This window comes from Mauremys reevesii, linkage group 1 (genome assembly GCF_016161935.1).
Source record: "Mauremys reevesii isolate NIE-2019 linkage group 1, ASM1616193v1, whole genome shotgun sequence".
Classification (NCBI taxonomy): Eukaryota; Metazoa; Chordata; order Testudines; family Geoemydidae; genus Mauremys; species Mauremys reevesii.
In genome coordinates this window covers 263,881,680-263,904,857 of record NC_052623.1, presented here as the reverse complement: position 1 = coordinate 263,904,857, position 23,178 = coordinate 263,881,680, and the positions used below count along the sequence as shown (strand labels likewise).

General features: G+C 42.1%; 1 protein-coding gene across 3 annotated transcripts in view; it reads right to left on the bottom strand.

Annotated features, from left to right (window-relative positions):
- Positions 1-6,748: 6,748 nt before the first annotated feature.
- The window catches only part of BTBD11 (BTB domain containing 11), a 279,274-nt gene continuing 262,844 nt past the window's right edge, over positions 6,749-23,178 (bottom strand). For all 3 annotated transcript variants that reach the window (XM_039485898.1, XM_039485900.1, XM_039485909.1), the window contains 5 exons: positions 22,512-22,614; positions 19,423-19,504; positions 17,018-17,086; positions 13,402-13,515; positions 6,749-9,910 (listed from right to left, as the gene is read on the bottom strand). In XM_039485898.1, the coding sequence (XP_039341832.1) occupies positions 9,701-9,910; positions 13,402-13,515; positions 17,018-17,086; positions 19,423-19,504; positions 22,512-22,614 (578 nt within the window). In that variant the 3' untranslated portion in view covers positions 6,749-9,700. The remainder of the gene's footprint in view (positions 9,911-13,401; positions 13,516-17,017; positions 17,087-19,422; positions 19,505-22,511; positions 22,615-23,178) is intronic.

Sequence of the window (23,178 nt, the reverse complement as noted above, 5' to 3'; positions counted from 1 at the left end):
GCAAGAATATAAGGGCAGTATTTGACTCTAAATCTCCCAAATCATACAAGATCTGAAACAGTTAAAAGTAGTATAAACTCAGTAATAAAATCAACATGCTGATTCAAAAAACCTGAAATCAAAACTTTAACACCTGCTTTAATTTCCATGGTGATGCTCTCATCCTTTTTAATATCTCTTCCCAAAGCATACTTCTTTTGTGACGCCCATTAGTATTTAACTGCCACCTAGTTTATACACTTGCTGCAGCATTATATGATAACTCCAACTACTGATCACCCAGGTCTCTATGTATCCAAATTGTCTAGTTATGCCCAGATCCTACAAAGACATATTATGCACATGCTCAGTTTTAAACACGAGTAGTCTCACTGAAGTAAAATTGAATGTGCAGAATAAGGGCTGTAGACGGAATGCTTCTTGGAGCAGGGGCCATGTCTTTTCCATGTTCTGTACAATGACAATTATAAGTGCTGAACTAAAAACCGTCAGCATTTCCAGCTGTAAAATCCATAGAATCATAAGATTCCTGGGACCCTGTTACTGGGAGAATCTCAACATTATTGGTGTTTGAATTATACAGAGAAATATCTGAACTGGAGAAGGAAAAACAAAAAACACTCACAGCACCATTTCCTAAGCTAGAAAAACTGAAATGTTTATTGAACAGGGATGGTTCATAAACACACTCAAAAGAGCTCCACCTGCTGTTCAGGAGTATTCATTGCAATCTGATAAACCTTTGGAGGGCACGGTATAAAATAGGATTAGAATATGAATCTGCTGTATTTATTAATAACTTTGACTCTCAAATACAGAACTGTCAGCTATTATTTAAAGTCTGAAAATATACTACAATTGTTATAATTTAAATCAAACCTTTGAAGTAACAAATGTACAAAAAAGGCAGTCAATGTATTAACTTTAAACATTTTAAATCAATAGAACACATTTCCCAGAAGTAAACATAAAGCAAACAGCTGTTTATGGTGTTTACAAGCCACCTAAAAGTTATAAACGTCAAGTGCCAAATGACTAGTTGCTGCAGCTCTCATAAAGCCATATTAATATTTCACTTTCAACAGGTCCCTAAACTGAAAAATGTGCTGCATGAAAAGCTGAAAATAAAACATTTACTATCCAAAGACAAGAGAAAACTGGATTTTTTTAGAGCCTGATCCAGCAAAGCATTTAAGCAGATGCTTAACTTTAAGCATGTGAGTGGTCTCACTGAGGTTAAGGGGCCTACTCATGTATTTTAAGCGACGCACATGCTTTTCTGGATTGGGGCTTTAGTTCAATTTTTTAAAAAGGGGCTTAACAGCATGATCTTTTCAAAGATGAAGTCAAGCATTGCTATAGCAAGCCTAAAAAAAGTATAGGCCTGTCAATTGGAATGAATAAATAAGTTTGTAACTGGCATTAAAATGAATGTGATTTGCACACCTGCTTGTTTAGTGAAAGTTGGTGATATTTTCACTGCACTGAAAATGGCCCATTCGGTAGTTGTGCTCACACCTGAATATGAAAGCCCATGTTACATACACCCAAAAATAATATGACAAATTTACTATCAATAAAAACATATTTTAATGCCAACAACTAATAAAAGTTCATATTCCAATATTGCTCACAACAGTAATATACAATTTGCACAAAACATGGCTGTCCAACAAGAATATTTTGCAGGCTATTTTATATATATATATATTTTTTTTCCCCCTTAAAGAATTATATGCCAGAGTTCATGCAAAGAAATTCAAAGCAGTAACACAACATGAGCAATCAGTTGGTCTTTTTACAAATTATCAAACCCATTCAATACAGAGACATTAGGAAATAGGTATATACACAGTTTTGTTGTGGTCCTTTGTGTATTACATTAAATCATGGGTTCCTTCTTACCACAGCAGGTCCCTATTAAAGACTGGTTCAAATAGGATTTTGAGTATTCTCCACCCACGTGGACCACCAGAAATTCAATAACTTCCCTTCTACTTTACATGACTATGAAGGAGGCACTTATTCACTAGCCAGGAGTGTGGGCAAGCAACTTTTTCCAAAGCCAACCTCTGTCCTGATCCATAGTCTTAACCACATTTGTAGTGGGTGGCGATCACTCCATCCCTCCTGTTTTGACTGGCCCCAAGGATGATGTGCTTGGCCTCCAGCAACCTTTAGAGTTGGAAACCCAAGACTAGAGAACCTGGAGCTCCTAAACAGCAGTGCACAGCACTGCCACCTAAGTAACCAGATACGTACAGTGAACGACATGTATTCTCTGGTTTGACATTTACATATAATATACACTAATAAAGCTATCCTATCAAGGTGCAAGTTTATTATTCTCTGATGTGTTCCCATGAAGTTTGATTTTGTTTTGTTTTGTTTGGCCTTCACACAAAGTTACCAACAGCATTTACACAAGAATGGTCTGCCTGTCTGATAAATACAGTTCATTATGTGGCCCCAATTATGCAGTCCCTACAAAGGAAAAAACCTATTGACTTCACTGGGAGTTTTGCTTACATACTGGACTGCACCCAGCGAGCTAAATTCATCTCTGCTATAACTCCTTTGACTTCACTTCATTTACAACCAGGGTGAATTGGCAGGATGTTTTTTCCCCCCAGGAAGTCATCAGTCTTACTGAACTGAATTGGGACTTGTGTTCACACATCAGTAAATTTGTACAGTCCACGGGCTAAATCTTGCTCTCCATAATTTTGATGGGACTACTTCTGTTTGGGCAAGTTAGCAAGGTTTGGTGATATGGGCAAGTATTTGAAGTCCTTTGGCATTATTTCATACTTGCTGGACTCAGGTGCTACCTCAAAGAGAGTTTTAAAAAACGGTGAAATGTAATTATAGTAAATATTACATATTAACCCTACCAGCTAACGGATGTTCATGGAATGTCACTCTCCTGAAATTAAAATTGCCATTGTTTTCTCAGGCAGGTCCAATTCATAAAAATGCTTCACACCCACACTTGAGCCTGATTCTGCAGCCTGTAAATGTGTGATGCTTCCAGCAAAATCACTAGAAGTCTGAAGGGCCTGAATCACCAGAACACTTAAGTACATGAGTAATCCCATCTCTGTTAAGAGTTTTGCTGAAGTATGTGCTTAACTTTAATTTTAAACACATGCTTAATACCATTGAAACCAATAGATCTTAAGAACATGCTTAAGTATTTTGCTGGAAAGGGATGTTTAAAGTCACACACATTAGGCACATGCGTAATTAAGTGCCTTTCCTGAATTAGGGCCAATATGCATAAGGACGATAGGATTGGGCCTTCAGGGAATATTCTCCCTTCAGTTCTTATGGGAGCCTCTCATTGATACCAACCACAGTTCTGCATATGGGGAGAGGGGAGAGTATATCCTTTAGTACAGTGTTTCTCAACGACAAGTCCATGGGCCAGTGCTGGTCCCTGGGATCTCCCTGACACAGTTTAGGAAGGCAGCAAGCCGGTCCTTGGTATCAAAAAGGCTAAGAGACACTGCTTTAGCACACTTTTAAATATTATAGGCCTGATCCAACTCCCACTGAAGTCAATGGAAGATTCCCATTGCTGTGAGTGCGAGTGAGCTCAGGCCCTAAAATAAGTGTACCTTTTGCACTACTGCAGTTAAATTTCTCTCTAAATCCAGCTTCCCCCATTTCTTAACTTGGTTATACCAATTCACTCAGAAGCTTTGCATACATAGTCTCAAACTAAAAGCAAATTATTTTACACTTGAAAAGAAGATCTGGCTAACCAGATTAAAGAAAAAAAAATCCTTGCTGGTTTCAAATGCTGGTTTGTATTTGTACAATGTTAACACTGGATTTACAAAATGATATTTGGCAAGCCATGAGTCCTAATCTCACTGGAGATTTTAAAAGACTTAACATCAGAGATTGGGGGTTAAAATATTCTAAGGTGCACTCAGTGAACATGTTTTCAGAAATTTTCCTAAGACATTTTAGCATTTATAATGTGCTAAGGATCTCATTATATGATTGAACATGTAAAGATCCAGCAGACTGAATACATTAGGCGGAAAGAAAACCTTTCTTTTTAAACTTAAAAAAAAAGAAAACAAGGAAATGAAATAAAAATGTGTTAAAGCAGAATTTAGGTTGTGACAGTTAGACAAAAGCTGCTACATTTAAAATTAAGGCTGGTATCTCATATTAGATACAGCGTGAGTTAAAAGTAGATTATTCTCCTTAACTTTTAATTTCCTGAGTGCAGACAGCTTGCTCCATAACATTAACATCTGAACAGTTTTGATATTGGGCAAGATTTTTCAAAAGTGCTTAAGTCCTAATGACTTTCAATAAGATGTAGACTCCTAAGTCTCTTTTGAAAAAGGGCCTTCAGCTCCTAAATCACCCTTTCAAAAATTGTACCCATTGAGCTAAACTATTGCTTAATCTTTTAAATCATCCATAATTCCCCAATTTTCTGTGCAGTGGCTTTTACTATTGTGCAGTTTGTACAAGCTTAAATGGACAATGAGAAGGGCAAACAAATGTTCCAGATATATTGTTCATTTTAAAATAACTAGAACACTTATATAAACCCAAAAGCCAGTACTTAAATGATGGTTGCATAAAGTAGGACATCACCTCCTTGTGCTCTGGATAGTATTATCTGGTTGTGCGATTTTTGTTTCCCAATAAAGAAACCTTTTCCATAGAAACCTCATTGAGAGATGGCATATGAGAGCTTCCTGTGCTAGATACAGAAATAATACTAATACTGATAAAGCTCCAACAAGTAATCAAACCATCATTAGTTTTACAAGATGAAAGCGAAAAACTGTCTTTTTCTGCAGGAAGGGTTTGCTGCAGATTTTGTAATCTGAAGTCTTCATGCTACAGTTCTGTTTTATTCTCGGAAAGAATTTTTCATCATGGCTTTCTCTCTGGTTTTCATTTTTCCCTAATAACTTTATAAATATAACCTTTACTGAAATCTGAAAAAGGTAACTGATAGACTTGGACAAAGATGAAGGAAGCAAGCAAGCGTGTCTCATTTACAGTGTTAGCTCTTCTGTGTCACCAAAGCATTGGTGTTGGGATTCTTTCATCTGTTATTTTCTGAAGTAAACATAAGAACATGCCAGGTCTTCAGAGATGGAGAAGTATCTTTCCCTACTTAAGCACATAGATGCTGGTACCCAATTACATACATGCATTTTGCTTTTCTGCTTAAGTTCAACATGATCTACACTTCAGATTCACATGTAGCAGATTCATGGCAAATTGTTTAACGTCTGAATAAGAGCTAAAAACGGGGCCCTATCTACTGGACTTCAACGGGTGTTGCACCAAGCCTTTTGGTTTGTTTAATGAATGGCCCCACACTATACTTTGAATTGATTTTTTTTCTAGAATGCCCATTTCCCCCTCATCTAAATTACAAATTACTTTCAATGATCTTATATCAAACATTAAAAAATGCTAACCTATGTGCAAAGGTAAGCCCTTTGGGGCAAGTGGCACTGGAGATTTAGCTATTCAGTTCACTAATGCATACTGCTGAACCCTTAGCTTCAGGGAAGGTTGACTGACATTAACAAGAGATATCATTACAGACATGATTTCACATCTCATAAGATATACAGTAAATTTATTTACTGTTCATCTCTCTCTCTCACTCTCACACACAAATAAAAAAACCCCAAAACATTCCACATGTAAAAAACAGAAGACGCAGAACATGAACTGTTCAGATACAGAATATCTGATTTTATAAAGCATCTTTTGTCCCAGAGGGTCTTAAAATACTTTACAGATTCAAAATCTTGCTCTGAGTAGACTCATTCTGTGCAGGTGGTATTACAAGGGGAAGGCTTGCAGATGAGCTGGACTGAAGGATAGTCCAGTAGCCATCTCATTAGTGCAAAGAGGCTGAGGGAACTCTTTTCAGAACACCATAATGCTGCTCTAAAATGAGCAGGATCCAGCCCTCTCTATTGTGTGATGCAGGACACAGTATGGAGGGGTGCCTGGGTCCTGACCACATCACCTTGGGGCTGTAAAATACCAGGAGACACATTAGCCAGGCCCTCCACATGGTGCTGAAAAGAGCACTAGGAAAGTATCATACTTCGCTGTGTAGTTGCACCCATGCAAGGTAGGGTGGGAGTTAGACTTATTTATTATATGCATAATTCTCTCTCACACACAAATTTCTTCATCTACCACTAACATACAAGCAAATGCTAGGGTGAAAGGCAGGTGCTTACAACAGCACACTGCAACGGTACACAGACATTTAGGACAGGAAGTGAATAATATACCTACTTGAAATACACAAGAGGAATTTTGGTAGGCACAATATAATTACTAAATTGGAGTTTGGCCAAGACCCTGAGGTTGACAGCTCTAACCTACTCTCGTGTAATGTGCCATCAGTTCTTTAATGACCACAAGCAGGGGCGGCTCTAGAAATCGGGCTGCCCCAAGCAGCACGGAGCGCTGCGCCGCCCTTCCCCGGTCCCGCGGCGGGTCCCCTCTTCCCGCGGCTCCGGTTGAGCTCCTGCCGGCATGCCTGCTACAGGTCCACCGGAGCCCGGGACGAGCGGACCTGCCGCAGTCATGCCTGCGGGAGCTCAACCGGAGCCGCGGGAAGACGGGACCCGCCGCAGTCATGCCTGCGGCAGGTCCGCTCCTCCCGGGCTCCGGTGGACCTGCCGCAGGCAAGCCGGCGGGAGCTCCACCGGAGCCAAATGCCGCCCCCCCGGGAAACGGCCGCCCCAAGCGCCTGCTTGGCGCGCTGGTGCCTAGAGCCGCCCCTGACCACAAGGGGTCAGGACCTCAGCTTTATGACTCATCTGAAAGATGTCACCACCCATAGCACAGTGATCCCAAACACCAGGCTAGGGCATTGGTCCAGGGACTCAGAGGGGAAAAGCCACCTTCTGACCCACCAACACTGCCTTCTGAAACATATGTTTTATTGGAGGTCTGGCCAGCCTTGACCCTACTTAGCTTGGGCTCTCTGATAAGATGAATGATTTTACTTTTATGTAGCACCGTTCATTCTGAAGACTCTCAGGTGCTTCATGATTTAGAGACCACAGCATCACTGAAATGCAGCCACCACGTGGGCACAGGGCAGCATCCAACTGGCAATTAAGGATAATGGGGCAAATCCCTACACGAAAGATGTACTAGAGATAGAGCAAGTGAAGTCCTCTGTTTAGCAGCAGAACAAATACCACAACGTCAGTGACACTTCACGCTTACCACAACCCGTCCTACGCGTCTCAGTCCTAACCTAGAGAGCCAGTTCTCAGCGTGAGACAGGAGAGAAATCTCCCTTCCCCACCCAGTCTTTGATATTTTTTTTTGCTGACACTGCCAAAGAAAGTTACACCTACTGTGGTGGATTTCTGTGCTGGTGACATCAGTCAACATCAACATTCCAATGAGTAACCCAGGGATTTAGGGCTCTATATCCCATTATCAATGCCCTGGACTGCTATTAATGTATGCCCTGAAGTCATTGCTACATAAGCAGTGGTTATCATCCTGTTAAGACACCAGATTGCCTAGCTGAATTTATACCTGTGCTTTTACTTCCCACAGAGAAAAATTCTGCTTGTGGATACATGTCTGCAATGCCTGATGACTTTAGTGGGAACTGTGTGTGTACCTGAGGGTAGAATTTGGCCTACTTGATAAAAATCTGGAGCATTATAATTTTATATTTAGAGAAGTTAACATTAAGCTGCTGGGTGAGATTTGTTTTTATTATGCAGATTGTTACCAATATGGAAAAATGGGTTTTAATGAGTGAGGAAGCACACCAAACTATAATATAAGCACCCCCAAGAGTTCCGATTGCATTTATCAGGTTCTTGCTTCTCTAGCATTGCAACATTCACAGAAAAGTAAGTCGCCAGTAGCTAAATGTTCTAGACAACATCTTATATCGCATATCATATGCAGAAACAAATAGTCTGATAAGTCATTGTTAGGCTGACATGCTGTGTCTCTGAGACATTAATGGTAGTTTAGACAATTTTGTAATTTGTTGCAGATACTGTATAGGCTTTAAAATGATCAAGCATACGGGAGGATTTACAGATCAGAACAATAAAACAGTTTCCTATCATGTTGATAACTAATGCAAAGACTGTGTTTTCTGAGCATTCCAAAAGCTATAAACAGGAAATAGCACTGGACATAAATACTCTAACAAAAGACCAAGAAGTTACCATGCACTGTCAAATTAAAGCTTCTAAAAATCTGTGAACCGGGCACAGTTTCAAAAAGCATGCTAGAAAAGAAATACATGTAATTTTGCCACTGAAAAGGTAGCGCCTTTCTCCTACTATTTACTGAGGTCTTCCCTATGTTTTAAATCAACCGATTCATGAAAGGTATCATCAAGTACAAGATGTCCGGAAAATTGTGGCACTTAACAGATCTCTCTTGCTAACAGTATGCTGCAAAATAAATTGAGCCCTGACATTGAACATCTCCATTGTAGATAACCTATACATTCTGAGGATACAGTAAGAAATTATTCTATAGTACATATTTAATAATAATTTAAAAAAGTCTAACTTAGTCACAATCTCTGGCCAGTAGCGAAATATTGACATGTTACTAGAATAAAGGCTGATATTAACTCTTCCATGTAACAAACGGAAATCAGCATCTTCCAACAAGTCTCTGTGGGAATCATCTCACTACCATTTGCACCAAGAAAGAAAAGTAAATGTGCTAATTTCACAAATGGAGTTTGACAAGCAGTCTTGGCAAAACAAAGCACAAACATAACATTTCACAGGTACAGTTACCATGCAAATGCATGTTGAGTTTGTTATTGTTTTTAACCCCAAATCACAATTAGCATGCAGATTTTTATTCCCGAACTACTGTGTTAGATATTGTCTTGGTAATGTACCTCTTTGGTGTAACCATAACCATTTAGGCAAGATTATACCACCTTAGGAAAGAATACAAGCAAAACCTGCTCATATGTATACAGTATTTACACAGTGTGCCTTTAAAAAACAAAACATGTTACATAGATTCGCAAACACAACTCTGTCAAAAATGAATTTTTAAGCTTAAGAAATAGATTTTAAACTACAAGGCCACCCCATTTGTTATGAACAATTTTAAAAAGTTCCCACCCCTAAAAATTTGCCAGTATATTTCCTCATTTTTAACAGTCTTACCAACTCTATAACACAGTTGACCCTTATGAAACAGCAACTAACAAATCTTACGTTTCTTAAATGCACAATAGAATGGACTCTGGGATAGGTACAGTACAGTTCTTAAATGTATAACACGGTGGAGCAAAATAACCTTAAATAACCCATTTGTCAGTTTAAGTGGTCCATGGCATCTTTGTTCAGGCAGAGGCTTCTGCTGTTCATTGGTGAGTTCTGGTTTTTGTTGGCATTAGCTCCAAGACCACACTTTTGCATTCAGAATCGAACATAACAGTAATTCACAGAATAGTGCTATATCATTGTTTCTCAAAAATGGGTAGGAGCCATATGTACAGCATTCCCTCATCTAAGTGAGGCTGCAGCCTAAAAGCAGCACCTTTGGCCAACAAAAAATATATATATATATTCCAATGTGAAGTAGAATTTTGTATGTTCATTTAAGCAACTGCAACAGGAGCCTGAACTCGCAGTGTCTTTTCTGAGCGCGATCTCCTTCCTGAACTTTATACAACGGAGCCCTTTGAAGACGACAAATGAATTGACTGAATCCGTGTCGCCAACGTCCTCTGTAAGTCTTGTAGTACATTCTGACCAGACGTGTCTCCATTCTTGTCATACAACAGCTGTTTGAAAGCTTCATTTTCAATGAGGACCATCATATTTTTTAGAAAGTAGCCTTCACAATAGGAGGATAGTTCTGTGACTCCGAGAAACTACAAAAAGTGGGGATTAAAGAAAGGTAACCACTCTGATAGGATGGGTCAATAAATACTGTTCATGAGAAGTAAAGATTACAAACTGCACACAAACTAGACAAGCTACGTTTTTCAGATGGGAACATTGACACACACACATATGTGGGTGTCAAGTGATGTGTCACATTGTTTGCTTCAAATGACAAATTCCAGACTTAAGACTATGTCAATAAATTAAGGGCACCTTGGAGGCAAAATTCCAAGGATGAAATTCAGGACCCATACAAATCAATGGGATTTTTGTCATGGATCTCACTGGGGCCAGGATTTGGCCCCATAGTTTCCACCACCAAAACCAGTAGATTTGGGGAGATCTACTAGAGGCCAGGTCTATCAACACTGTCTCTCAACATTCCTGTCAAGCATGATACACCTGACCAGCACCACCATCAGAAATAACTACATAAAGACATGTACTCTTGGCTGGGGTGAAATAGCTCCAGTTGGAAAATGGCGGCTATGTGTACAGCATGTGAAGTATGTTGGTTTTGGAACCACTACATTCCTTCACACTCAATGTATCCCATCTTGTTTGCGAGTAAGCAAACGCTAAGTGATCCACTAGAGCACAGGAAGTAGCAGTTGTCTCATAAGAAGTAGGATCAGGCCATTTGCTCACTGAGTTCATGCAAGTAGTAGCCTTGAACATTCCAGTCAAGGACTAGGCCCTGAGCGTGTTCTGCAAAGTAGACAGAAAAGTGCTCCATGGATCCACCAGCCTGGGCAAACTCCTGGTGTGTCTGAGCTCTGAGAACAAATGGAAAGCTTTGGCCTTGCTAGTGGATGGAGGCCTATGCAACCCAGAACTGTAGCTGGCTTTTCCTATCTTTAGCCTTGGGATCTTTACTCTGTTTACAGAGTCTAGAAAGTAGAGTCCATAGTACAGGTCCACCACTATATTAACATAATCTGTGGATGACACAAATGTTGACTACAAAAAATGGGACAATTCAGGGCAGGTTAGGAGCTTTCTAAAGGAGAGCATTATTTTGGATTTGGAAGGTCTGATGCTCAGCTGGTGTAAACTGAAGTAGCTCCAGTGAAGTCAGGGAGCTGTGTTAATTTACACCATCTGAGGATCTGGATCAGAGACTGGATTAATTTTCTTTGGTGGATTTATATTGTTCTCTTAAGATTTCACTCCATTCTTCTTTACTCCTCCTTCCATTCTCTTTACTCACTATTTCAATATGCAGTACATTGCAGTGAGGAAATAATATATTTTTCTTTTCTTTCTTATTGTTCATCTGATCCCCAGCCACCATCTAAATGAACTAAATATTCAGAATATAATACTATCCCATGCCCAGGGGCGGCTCCAGGCACCAGCACACCAAGCGCATGCCTGGGGCAGCAAGCTGTGGGGGTTGGCCTGCCGGTCGCCAGGCCTGTAAGAGGTCCGCCAGTCCTGTGGCTTCGGAGGTAATTCGGTGGCGGGTACACTGAAGGCGCAGGACCAGCGGACCTCCCGCAGGCATGCCACTGAATCCGCGGGACCAAAAGCTGCCTGACTGCTGTGCTTGGGGCGGCAAAATACATAGAGCCGCCCCTGCCCATGCCACAGAGTTAACTAATGCACTGTGATATGGGGACACTGTATGCCAGCAGAAGACAAGAAATGGAGGCTGCTTGTAAAACCTGCATTCTGAGTAGGGTGAGAAGAATTGAATAGAATGAAATGTGAACAATTTAACAATTTACAGATCATCAAGTCTGAAGTGAAGTGTCTTGGTCTCACAAGTCTGCCATGTAGATACACCTTCCACTGCCAGAATTCAGTGACAGCTCCATGCATTGAGCACTTGCTGGATCTGGCCCACAGAAGTGAACTAGTGCCTAGATTCAGCATGTGCCTAACCTTGCCTTCAATGGGGTCACTCACATGCTTAAGAGCACTGCTGAATTGGGGCCTAGAGAGACAAAAAAAATCCAGTGTAGCTTATCTCACTTTAGAAGAAAAGGCCCAAGAGCTGAAATCAAAATTGAAATGATTCTTTTTATCTAGGATTAAAAACCCCTGCTAAATCCAGAAGTTGTCTCACAAGCTGGGAAATAAATCAGGTGCCTTTCAAAGTGGAGGATGCTTCTGTTCCTTCATTTGTTTCTATCATAAAAGAGAGGCCTCTAGATACACTTCATATATAACTCATTTTCAGGAATGAAATATTTTCCTATTTCAAAAGCTGATGGCATACCTATGCACACCAGTGCATAGCAGTATATATAGGGAATACATGCTTGTGAGAAATGAAGATTTGATCAGCAGGAGTTGGGAATGGCCTGTGGATCACCTCAAATGAGTGCTGATCAAATCCCCAGGTCACACCACACCATTAGATCTTTTGTACGTGCCACATCTTACAGAAAAATAATTTTAAGAATGCTTGTAACATATTTTTATTGGGACTATTTTTGTATCCCTCCACCTGCCAAGCCTTAGTTAATGTGAGTTCCACTATAAAATACACAAAAGGAGAGGAAAAATAAAACTGAGAAATGTAAAACACTCCCCAAAATGACCTAAAGTTTTTTTTCTAAGTCAAAAAATGTCATGCTTTAATGTCCTATAATTCAGGACCATTGGGAAGACTATGGAATACTGGATTCCATTGGGAAGCTGGGCATTTCCCCTCTCCAATGGTATAAAAGTCTCATTACTATCCCTGCAGGGTTGTAAGACATTCGACTTTGACAATGGGCCATTTTTAGATACAGAAAAGCTGTTAGCTACTAAGGCCGAGTATCACTCATCCTGAACCTCCAGTGAGGGTAATGTTAGTGGGAATATCCCCATTTGCCAGAGGAAGGAAGGCAAGTTGCCTTTTAAAAAAAAAAAGTTAACTGTTTGAAATGGCTTAGGGCAGGGGTGGCCAACCTGTGGCTCCGGACCCACATGCGGCTCTTCAGAAGTTAATATGCGGCTCCTTGTATAGGCACCGACTCCGGGGCTGGAGCTACAGGCGCCAACTTTCCAATGTGCTCGGGTGTGATCACTGCTCAAACCCTGGCTCTGCCACAGGCCCTGCCCCCACTCCACCCCTTCCCAGCCCCTCCCCTGCCGTGCCGTCCCTCCTTCTCCTCCCTCACCCAGAGCCTCCTGCACGCCACAAAACAGCTGATTGGGAGGTGTGAGGGAGCTGCTGATCGGCAGGGCTGCCGGTGGCCGGGAGGTGCTGGGAGCGGGGACAGGGAGCTGACGTGGGGGCTGCTGACATTACTGTGGCTCTTTGGCAATGTACATTGGTAAATTCTGGCTCCTTCTCAGGCTCAGGTTGGCCATTACTGGCTTAGGAGTATGGAATGTTACAGTAAGTCCCAAAGAGATGGCCTATTGGGACAGATGATGAGGTCATAGATTTGTGACAAATTGCACAAGCATGTGATGCATATGAACTTCACACACTCAGGGTGTAGACAGACATGCATGCACATACGTACAGTTGTTTTACCTTGGCATGATTATAAATATCCACACAATTTTCTGTGTTTATACTTTTTGCACAGATGATCTCACAGTGTCGTTGCAAAGCTTCAAGCTGGAAAAATTTAGCAGCAGAGAGAAGCTAAACAGTAGAGAAAAAAAGTGTTAGAAGTGCTGAACAGGACAGCATTCAACAGTATCATTTCCTTGCTATTTTATTACATTTATACACAGACTTATAATTAAGTTTAATTTAATTTATCAGTCATTTAACTGCCATAATAAGAAAGTTCTTTTGCTCATTTTACCCTTTTCAGTGTTACAAAGGGAAATAACATAACTCAAACTATGATGAGCAGTTGTTGGTAAGTGATGAGTGGAAAACAGAACATTCAGATCCAGATGCTGCCATTTTTGGGGTGCAGGGACAGAAGTGTATAAGTTCCCCTGATCTCTGGGCACTATCGAGGAAGCAGCATAACCATGAGAGCATACAGCCCTTCCAAACATGTGACTCTGAATGGAAGAATCTGCACAGCTACACGTTAGAAACAAATAGCCAGGGTTCAACCCTGCTTTTTGCAATAGCACAAACAGAAGTTATGGGCTTGATGAAGGAATTAGAGGGTGAAAACCTATGGCAGGTGTTATGCAGGTAGTCAGATTAGACAACTGGAACATTCCCTTCTGGCCTTAAAATCTACAAAGCCAAGTAGGTTCAAACCTCTTATCTCAGCTGGTGGAAGAGGGTAGTGCAGGCAGAGCTCCACTCAATCCCTCTTCTGGCTGGTGGGAGACAACAAGCTCTGCTGGGTGAAATCCTGGTTCCACAGAAGTCCACAAGAGTTTTGCCACTGACTTTTATGGGGTCAGGATTTCACCTGTTGCCTCTTTTCCTTGCTGTCTGGCTGGTGAAAGAGCTCTGCTCCACTTTTTCTCCTTCCAAATGTGATCCCATTGCCTTTCCTCTCTTGCTTAGAAGGTAAGCAGGGGTTCTTCAGCACTACGCAGTTTGCTCTTATCAATACACATATATCAGGTTGAGCTGGGAGCTCTATCTATCTTTAGGAATTTATGTACATAGCACTTATCACTGGGAATACCCAACGAAGTGCTGCTCAGTGGAACCCAACAGTGCCCTCACACTGCAAACCAGGGCTGTTAGGAAAAAAACTGTTAGAAAGTGGTTCTGGCCCTGTCCATCCACTCACCTCCAGCTCTATTCTAATCCCCTAAATAAATCCCAAATCTGGAAAATCTGCAATGCTGATGTGACAGCAGCCAGCTGGCCCCAATTATGAATTGCAGCAAAGATTTCAGTATTTCCTGTGCTTCTTGTTACCACATTTATAATAAAGCAAGTTGCTAAATATAATTTTAGAAAACTAGGGCCATATCCGGGCTCCAGCTGCCACCATGGCTCAAGGAGTCAGACCTGTGGTCCACAAGGGCTCTTAAACCACAGAAAACAAAGGGAATCCTGAGGGATTAGGAGCCTTCTCTTAGGCAGCTGCATAGTCTTTACAAGGCTGCTCAATCCCCCCATTTTGTCCAACACAGCTGCCATATTTGACAGTCAAGCCCATGGGAATGCCCTCAGAGGGGGCCATGTGCCAGACTTGGACACCCATAAAAGGCCAAATAGCCCTTTCTCTTTCCCCATCCAGTCAACTGTTGGGGAGGTCTCTCTCTCGCTCTCTAGTCTCGATTCAGAAAGAGGTATGGGGTGTTACCTAGTTGACAGGGGCGGCTCTAGGCACCAGCAAAACAAGCTGGTGCCTAGCGCAAAAAAAAAGGGGCGCGGCCCCTGCGGCGGCGGCGGCAGGCTGGGCGGCGGACTGCCCGGCTCATGCGGGGCGGGGGACTGACGACGACGCCGCGCGGCGGAGGCTGCCGCGGCGCCCGCGCTGCTGCTCGCTGACCTCCCACAGGCAGCGGCGCAGCGAGCCGCCGCCGCCCGCCCGCGGCCCGCGCCCCCACGGCGAGGTCCGAGCCAGCCCGGGCCCACCGGCGGTCCTGCTGCAGTCATGCCCGCGGAGCCCCGCTCCTGCCGCGGCTGCGCGCGGCGCCTCCGCTCTTGCATGGGACGGCCGCCAAGGCCCCCCGCTAGTTGATTATGTGTATAGATCTAGATCTGTAAAGCTGTTGTCCTATCTAGCTTGAGAAGACTTTTCGCAGGAAGGGTTAGGGTTTATAGGCCTCTTTGCAAAGTTGTGGGAATGAATTTGAAAAATAACTGCTGGTTTTAGTAAGAGAAATGAAGTTAATTCAAGTGAGCTTAGTTAAAACTACACCACCGAACTGGAGAGGACTAATTCCAGTTTTATCTACTTATACAAATACCTCCCCCCTCTAAAACTTCCTCAGCAGGATTATTATAAGGGTTACGATACCCACCAAAATAGACTCTCATTGGCCAATCATACCCAATTGCTGCCAGTTTCTGGTAGCGCTATCTCTGTCAAAAAACTCACCCTTGCTTGAGTGTCTCACACTGCACAATAACATATTGGCAGATTCTATATAATCTGTGCACTATGATTTTTACCAGCTGTATAAACATCAGTGATTTTAATATTTAGTGTCCCATATTAGTTTTACTGGATATAACCTGAATGCTGTGGATATGAACGCTTCCAGCTCAGACTGGCGAGGAAGTAGCCCAAACATGCCTTTACTTGTGTTTTTTGGGAGCCACTAGGTTGAACAATGGTTGATAATAACAATGCACAGGATATTGGAAGGAGACCACTTAAAATCCATACAGGTTATGCACATTTGGCTGGGGTGAGGATGAGGGGGAAGATGACAAAGTGTAACTGGACTCCTTGGACAGGAGGATAAGCTTTTCGGATAAAAAAGGATTCCTCTTCCCTCCATCTCAGGAGGCAGTTTAATGTCCAGTTCAGCAACACAGTTAAGCATATGGCTACTTGAAGCTGAACTTTTACTTCAGTGGAACTACTCACATGCTTCAAGTTAGGCACATGCTTTCCTATCTTCCTGAATGAGGAACTACACATGAGATTATTCTAATTTTCTGGACATCTGACTCCTAGCTAACAACCCCGAAGACACATCTTGGAAAGGGGAATAGACTGATTTAGCGGCAAGAGACATCCTATTAAGACTAAGGGAATGAGGCTGTTGTACCATGGTGAGGGGAATATTTCCATATTTTGTAACACAAGCTTTTTGCTCTACTAGAAGAGTTTCTCAGAGTGTCTGGCCAGATGTTTAATTCAAATTATCTTTTGCTTTGGGATTTTTCTCTCTCTTTTCTGTCCTATGTCCAATAAAACCTACTTTTGTTTACAGTAACTGGAATTGGGGGTGGAGGCTGCAAGCTGGCTATTCACAGTGGTGGCACCTCAGTGAGGATCAACTATGAACTCAGGGAAGCAGGAAGAAGTGGTGGAGAGACAGTCTGAGACTGGAAGAAGAAATGAAAGCAGGTTTTCATTCCTTTCCTCAAAAAGTGCAGACAGATGCCACTGTAGACATGGGGAAAACTAAACGACCTGGTGAAGAGTTCTTTGCTGTTTGCCAACACTTGATGGAGACCATTTCCATGTGCAGCTATGTGAACACTGGAGAGATCACTTATAGTAACTCCCATTGGAATGAAGTAAAATACTTCTTACCTCCATTATTTCATTATTCTTAATCAGGAGTGATTCTGCACCGCCATAATAAAGATACTGCATAACCAGCTGAAACAAAACAAAGAGACTGTTTGCTTATGAAAAGTAATCCCAGACAACAAATGTTCACTACATACAGTAACTCCTCACTTACAGTCATCCCAGTTAATGTTGTTTTGTTGTTATGTTGCTGATCAATTAGAGACATGCTCGTTTAAATTGTGCAATGCTCCCTTATAACGGTGTTTGGCAGCCGCCTGTTTTGTCCACTGCTTGCAGGAAGAGCAGCCCGTTGCAGCTAGCTGGTGGGGGCTTGGAACCAGGGTGGACCGGCAGACCCCCTACCAGCTCCCCACTCCCCCATGTTCCCTGTGCCGCAAATGCCCAGCAGGCTATCAGTTGCCAGCAGTTCAGCTGTCCCTCCCCCCACTGCCATGTGCTGCTCCTGCCCTCTGCCATGGAGCTGCTCCCAGGGGAGCCTCCTGCTTGTTGTGCGGGGGGCGGGGGGAAGAGGGAGACTAATGTCAGCGTGTCTCCCTCCCCCCTGCTCCTGCCCCCACACTTACCCCATCTCTATAGAGGGGGGGGGGGGAGAACACGACAGAGTTCAGGACGGAGGGAGCTTGTTGGCAGCAGCTGCTGTCTCAACTTGCTGATCTACTTAAAAAGGCAATGTACTTAGAATGGGGTCAGCTTACTTAAAGGGGCAATGCACATCTCTCTCTCTGTCACACACACGGTGTGTCTCTGTCTGCCATGCTGTCTCCCCTCCCTCTATTTGTGCTGCCTTGTAGAGTGTGAGGCTACATTAACAATAATGTGTTAACTCTTGAGGGATCAGCTAGTTTATCATTTAGCAGTAAGGCATTCCCTGGGAAATATTCTTCCTTCTTCCATCCTCTGACTTCACCATCTCAACCAACCTTCACAATCATCATTGCTGTGTATAGTATTAAATTGTTTGTTTAAAACTTATACTGCGTGTGTGTGTGTGTGTGTGTGTGTGTGTGTGTCTGTATAAAATGTCTTTTGTCTGGTGAAAAAAATTTCCCTGCAACCTAACCCCGCCTATTTACATTAATTCTTATGGGGAAATTGGATTCACAACATCGTTTCGCTTAAAGTTGCATTTTTCAGGAACATAACTACAACGTTAAGTGAGGAGTTAGTCTATGTTACTGCCTTTCACTATCCTGCCTCCCTTTGCTTCAGTGGTCATTGTCATTAGTGTAACATGGTGAGGCTCACAGAACCATATCATTCCCGCTTGAGTAAAACACATGAAAGGGAAGGGGTTACTATGAAAAATAAGCCGCTTTGGAAAAGCCACTCATGAGCAGCATTTTTAACTTTGCATCATGAGAATGGTATGGTGGGAGAAGGCGTGAGGCTACCAAACAATGTGCAGGGCTACGGATTTGTCAGTCAAACCGGTCAAAAACCTGCAGGTGTCAGGCCATACATGGACATCTCCTCTGTCTCTGCACAGTTCTAGGCTTCTTTTCACGGGTAGCATGGCTTCTCTCCCAATCCCTACTAGCCACAGTGCTGTAACTGTCCAAAGAGGTTCAGGTAGCTCACAGGACAAGTTGATCCTGGTTCGTTCATTTTCTGATACCATTTTTACACCATTTTTTCAGGAGATCATGCCACATATAGCGTCTGTTCCCTGATTCCTTCCCTTTCTGGGAAACCACACCCCCTTCTTCACACACTTCTGTAGGCAAGCACGGTTGGTGAGAAGGTTTGAGCTGGGGTTTTGCATTGTAACATGGGCCAAATAATATTTCTTCTCAGGAAACTGAGATTAAGTTTAAATGTTATTGCAGGCAGCTGTAAGTGACACTGAAAAATATCTGCAGCTCTAACAATCAGTAAATAGAACGGTCATTGCTCTGGTTAAAATAAGCTTTTCTTAGGCATGCAAGTTCTTGAATACACTGCATCTAGCCCAATAGGCGAGACAGATAAGTTTGGCTCTACATTTTCACAGAAGGAATTACAAAATGTGAGTAAACAAATATTGCTAGGAAAAGAAAGGCCTCTATATCCTCCAAGCTTGTGTGTGCAAATGCAGGAATATCAAACATGAGGACACCCGCCCCCCGCAAAAAAAAAAAAAAAGTATATGCAAGTGTTGCACTGAAATGCCCTGCTCCGTCTTCAAAGACTATAGAAGTGAAATGTACATAGTTAAATCTAGTCATTCACGTTTTTTGACTATAAATCAGCACTGTAATGCAGGTTACTATATAAAACGGAGTTGAGGGCTTTGCTTCTGAAACCACTACTCTAAGGTATAATATGACTCATTTACTAAATGTAATTGCATTGATTTGTGCAGGGTACATACAATTGTTGATGTCACACATTCCATTCGGATGCCATGTGTGCACAGACTTTACCTGAAATATGGGGTACTTCACATAGCTGATCTCAATACAAGTGTTCTCAGCTGAGGGTTTGCTAGATAGCAGCGCTTTAAACCTAAATAAAAATGAGCAAGATTGAAATACCACACTACAATGACCTTTCTGCTGAAATATAGCGAAGTGGAAGGGAGGCGACCATCTATTACTGTGAAAATAGGACGTTAGAATGCAGAGAAGCTTAGCGGGATTTATATCCTGAAATATCTGATGGTTTATATACTGTAGAGGGTATGTCTACACCGTAATTGGAAGCACGATTGCAGCTCAGCATAGAGCACTGCAGCACGGCATACCCATGCTAGCTTTAATCAAGTTAGCACAACACTCAAAATAGCAGTGGACCCCCGTGCAGGCTAGCAATGCAAGATCATACCCAGCTTGTGGGCAGGCTTGTACAGCCCAGGCTGAAGCCCATGCTGCTCCACCTGCGTTGCTATTTTTAGCCGAGCTAGCTAAATGAAAGTGAGCAGGGGTATGCCTGCTTGAGCTACAATCACATCTTTGATTGCAGTGTAGACACCCCCTTAATGGTACGTAATCAAATTCAAAGTGAAATTAGGAAACCTCTTTTATTAGGGCCATTTTTGAGTAAAACCTGCAACTTTTAAAAATTCAAAATTTCTTTTTGGATTGAGACCAGCTTGCATTTTAAATGTTTGCAGCTTTCTTCCCCCTCTCATATCTCCATTGTGCTGGGTTGCAAGATGGCCAGGGCAAAATGTTAAAGATTCTACACAAAGAAGTGTAATACTTTAATGCAGGTTTAATATAATTGTTTGGGAATGGAGAGAGAAAGAACTGGATATACCACTGTTCTCAGAATGTTAAAATTCTCATTTCAACCATAGATTTGGACATAAAAGCAGAGTAGAATTCATTTAAGTTAATTGTAATTGTATGTGATATTATACAGATATCTAGGATTTTAGCTTTTAAAAATATTTAAGTTACTAGATTGGGATTGACACCCTTATAAACTGAAGACTTCCTTTTTGGCCCTGATTCAGGAAAACATTTCTACTCAGGACAGCACATAAGCATTGGCCTACATAGGGAACAGACTTAAGCAAGGGTCTAAATGCATTCCTGAATCAGGGCCTGAATGCACACCTTCATGTACAGGACAGCTAAGTAAGGACAGCAAATGTGCAATGTTCCCAATGTGTCATACTTTTGTTTTCGAAGGACTGCCTTTTCAACGTACCTCTGCTAAATCTGGCAGCTTGTGCTGGTGCTTTTTGTTATCAGGGACATATCTCCACTTGAAACTAGTCTAAGACCACCACTCAAATCACAAGCAGCCAACAGATACTAAATGCTTTCATTCACAACCAGCACTGGCTGTATTCAAGCCAGTACCTTAGAGCTGAAAGGCCCTAGACTGCATTACCAGTTCTCTGTGTCACTAAGTCCTCTTGTTTGCTATGTTTTTTGCCTTTGCTGCATCTCACACTATTCAGGATCTCTGTTTAACTCTTGACATTTTATTTCATGACTCACAGCATTCTCTTATATGCCTATCTTCCTTCTCAATGCTAATCCATTGCAGACAATGTAATTTCTTGATTGATTGCTGTATTAGGGCTGAAACAGCGTGTGTGTGTGTATGCGTGTGTGTGTAGTACACCGCTACCCTGATATAACACAACCCGATGTAACAAATTCGGATATAACACGGTAAAGCAGCGCTCCGGGGGAGCGGGGCTGCGCACTCTGGCAGATCAAAGCAAGTTCGATATAACACGGTTTCATCTATAACGCGGTAAGATTTTTTGGCTCCCGAGGACAGCTATATATCGAGGTAGCGGTGTATTTTAATTAGGCGTTGACAGCCAAATAATTATCTTCGCCACATACAACAAAAGAAAGCTGAGAATCATGAAATGGCAGTCTACAAAATTTTGTCTGAGAAAGGTGATATACACAGATACCCTCTCAATTATATTTTCTTTGTAAATCCAGCTCCAGGTAAGTGTACCAGGTACCTTATACTTGTTTTTAGGTATCTACATTTAAAGGTGTGTTTTCTAGATAGCAGGAAATTGTGTCCTAGGTTAATAATTCAATATTTTTTTTTGGGAGGGGGAGAAGAGTGCCTTGCTCCAGCTCCTCCCTGCTCTCCAAGGGATACTTGCATATTTGGACTTCAAGTGCCACTATTTTTCTCTCAAGAGTTGGAAAGTATAATAGACAAGAAAAAAAAATTTCCCACTCTCTGAAGCTGTAACCCAAACCTTCCACCCAATGCGTGGTTAAGAAAATGGGCTGGATTCATCACAGATACTAGCGATGAAATCCTGCCTCACTGAAGCCAATGGGAGTTTTACTATTGTCTTTAACAGGACTAGAATTTCATCCCCAACATTTCCCAAAAGTTAACCCATAGAATCTCCTTCCCTTTTCTCAAAAGAGACCTTCTCCCACTTAGCTCTTCCTTGTTCCCACAATTTCCATGCAAGAACCCAAACCCTCTGCAAGTGGGTGCTGAGTCTCCTGATACCCACATGACTTATACCCCTGCTGGACAGCCTTTCAGCATGGAACTGCTACAGGCTCCATGTCAGTTTTTCTCATGTGTGAAGCAAGGGGAGGGATCTGGCAAGGCAAGCCACCTATATAGGCTGTGGAAGAAGGGGAGATTTCCAGAAGTGGGGCACATATGATGGGAATGGCTCCACCCAGGAATTCCAACCTGGAACTTCCTCTTCTTCCCAGAGATCCTCCCTCTACCCACAGGTTCCCCCAAGCCTTAAAAAAATGGACATTCCTGAAAGTTTAACACGTGTGTGTTTGTCTATGTATTTTGAATATGTCCACCACCATACCGTCTACTGTAGGTGCCTCTGGAATGCCCAGCATCCTAAGGGTTAATGAACAAATGGCATTCCTAGTTGTTACATCCTTAACATCGATCAACAGCAATCAGTTCTGGGGGTAATTACAGAATTTCCATGTTCACAGAAAAGACTGAAGCCCATTACCTGAATCATTAGTGCCAACAAATCTCAACAGAAAAGATCAAATTATCTGCATTTATTAAAAAAATACACCTGTACATTTACCTTGGGGATGCAGTAAATAGTAACACTCGATGTGCATAAAATGGTCTTCCTTCCACCAGAAATGTAACATCTGACATCTCTTTATTGTTAAGAAAATGGGGATCTGGAATCACAAAAGGAAAAGAAAAGAACTTTAGTCAGGAACAGGTGAAATGCATAGAAAGCATTTTCCTGTTTTTGTGAGAAAAGACAATGGCTTAAGGGGATATGTTTTTAAATGAGAAAAGCCTGTGAAGCTGGTTTGAATAGTCCCAGGTGGAAGTTATGTACGTATTCTAACAGAATCTATACAAAGTCAATTCAAAATCTCTGACAGTCATTTTTATCTCCTATAAGATAACAGCCATCCATCACATGCAGTTCATTCTAGACTTTGGGTGAACTTTGAAAAGCTCCCCAGTCCTGTTCTCCCTCTGCACCTAGTCACATCTGTACCTCAGCAGACACAAGGGGCCCTGATTTTCATGTACATTAAGGCCCTTTGACACCACTCTGGCTGTGTGGCCTGAGTGCAAAGGAATCAGACCCAAAAGTAACTTGCAAAACTACAGGCCCAGTCCTGGGCATCCAAGACACCTGTCGATTTCAATGGAAATTTTAGATGAGCAAGAAATGCAGGATTGGGCCCCTAGACTAGTTTTTCCAATTCTGCATTTTACAGGTAGGT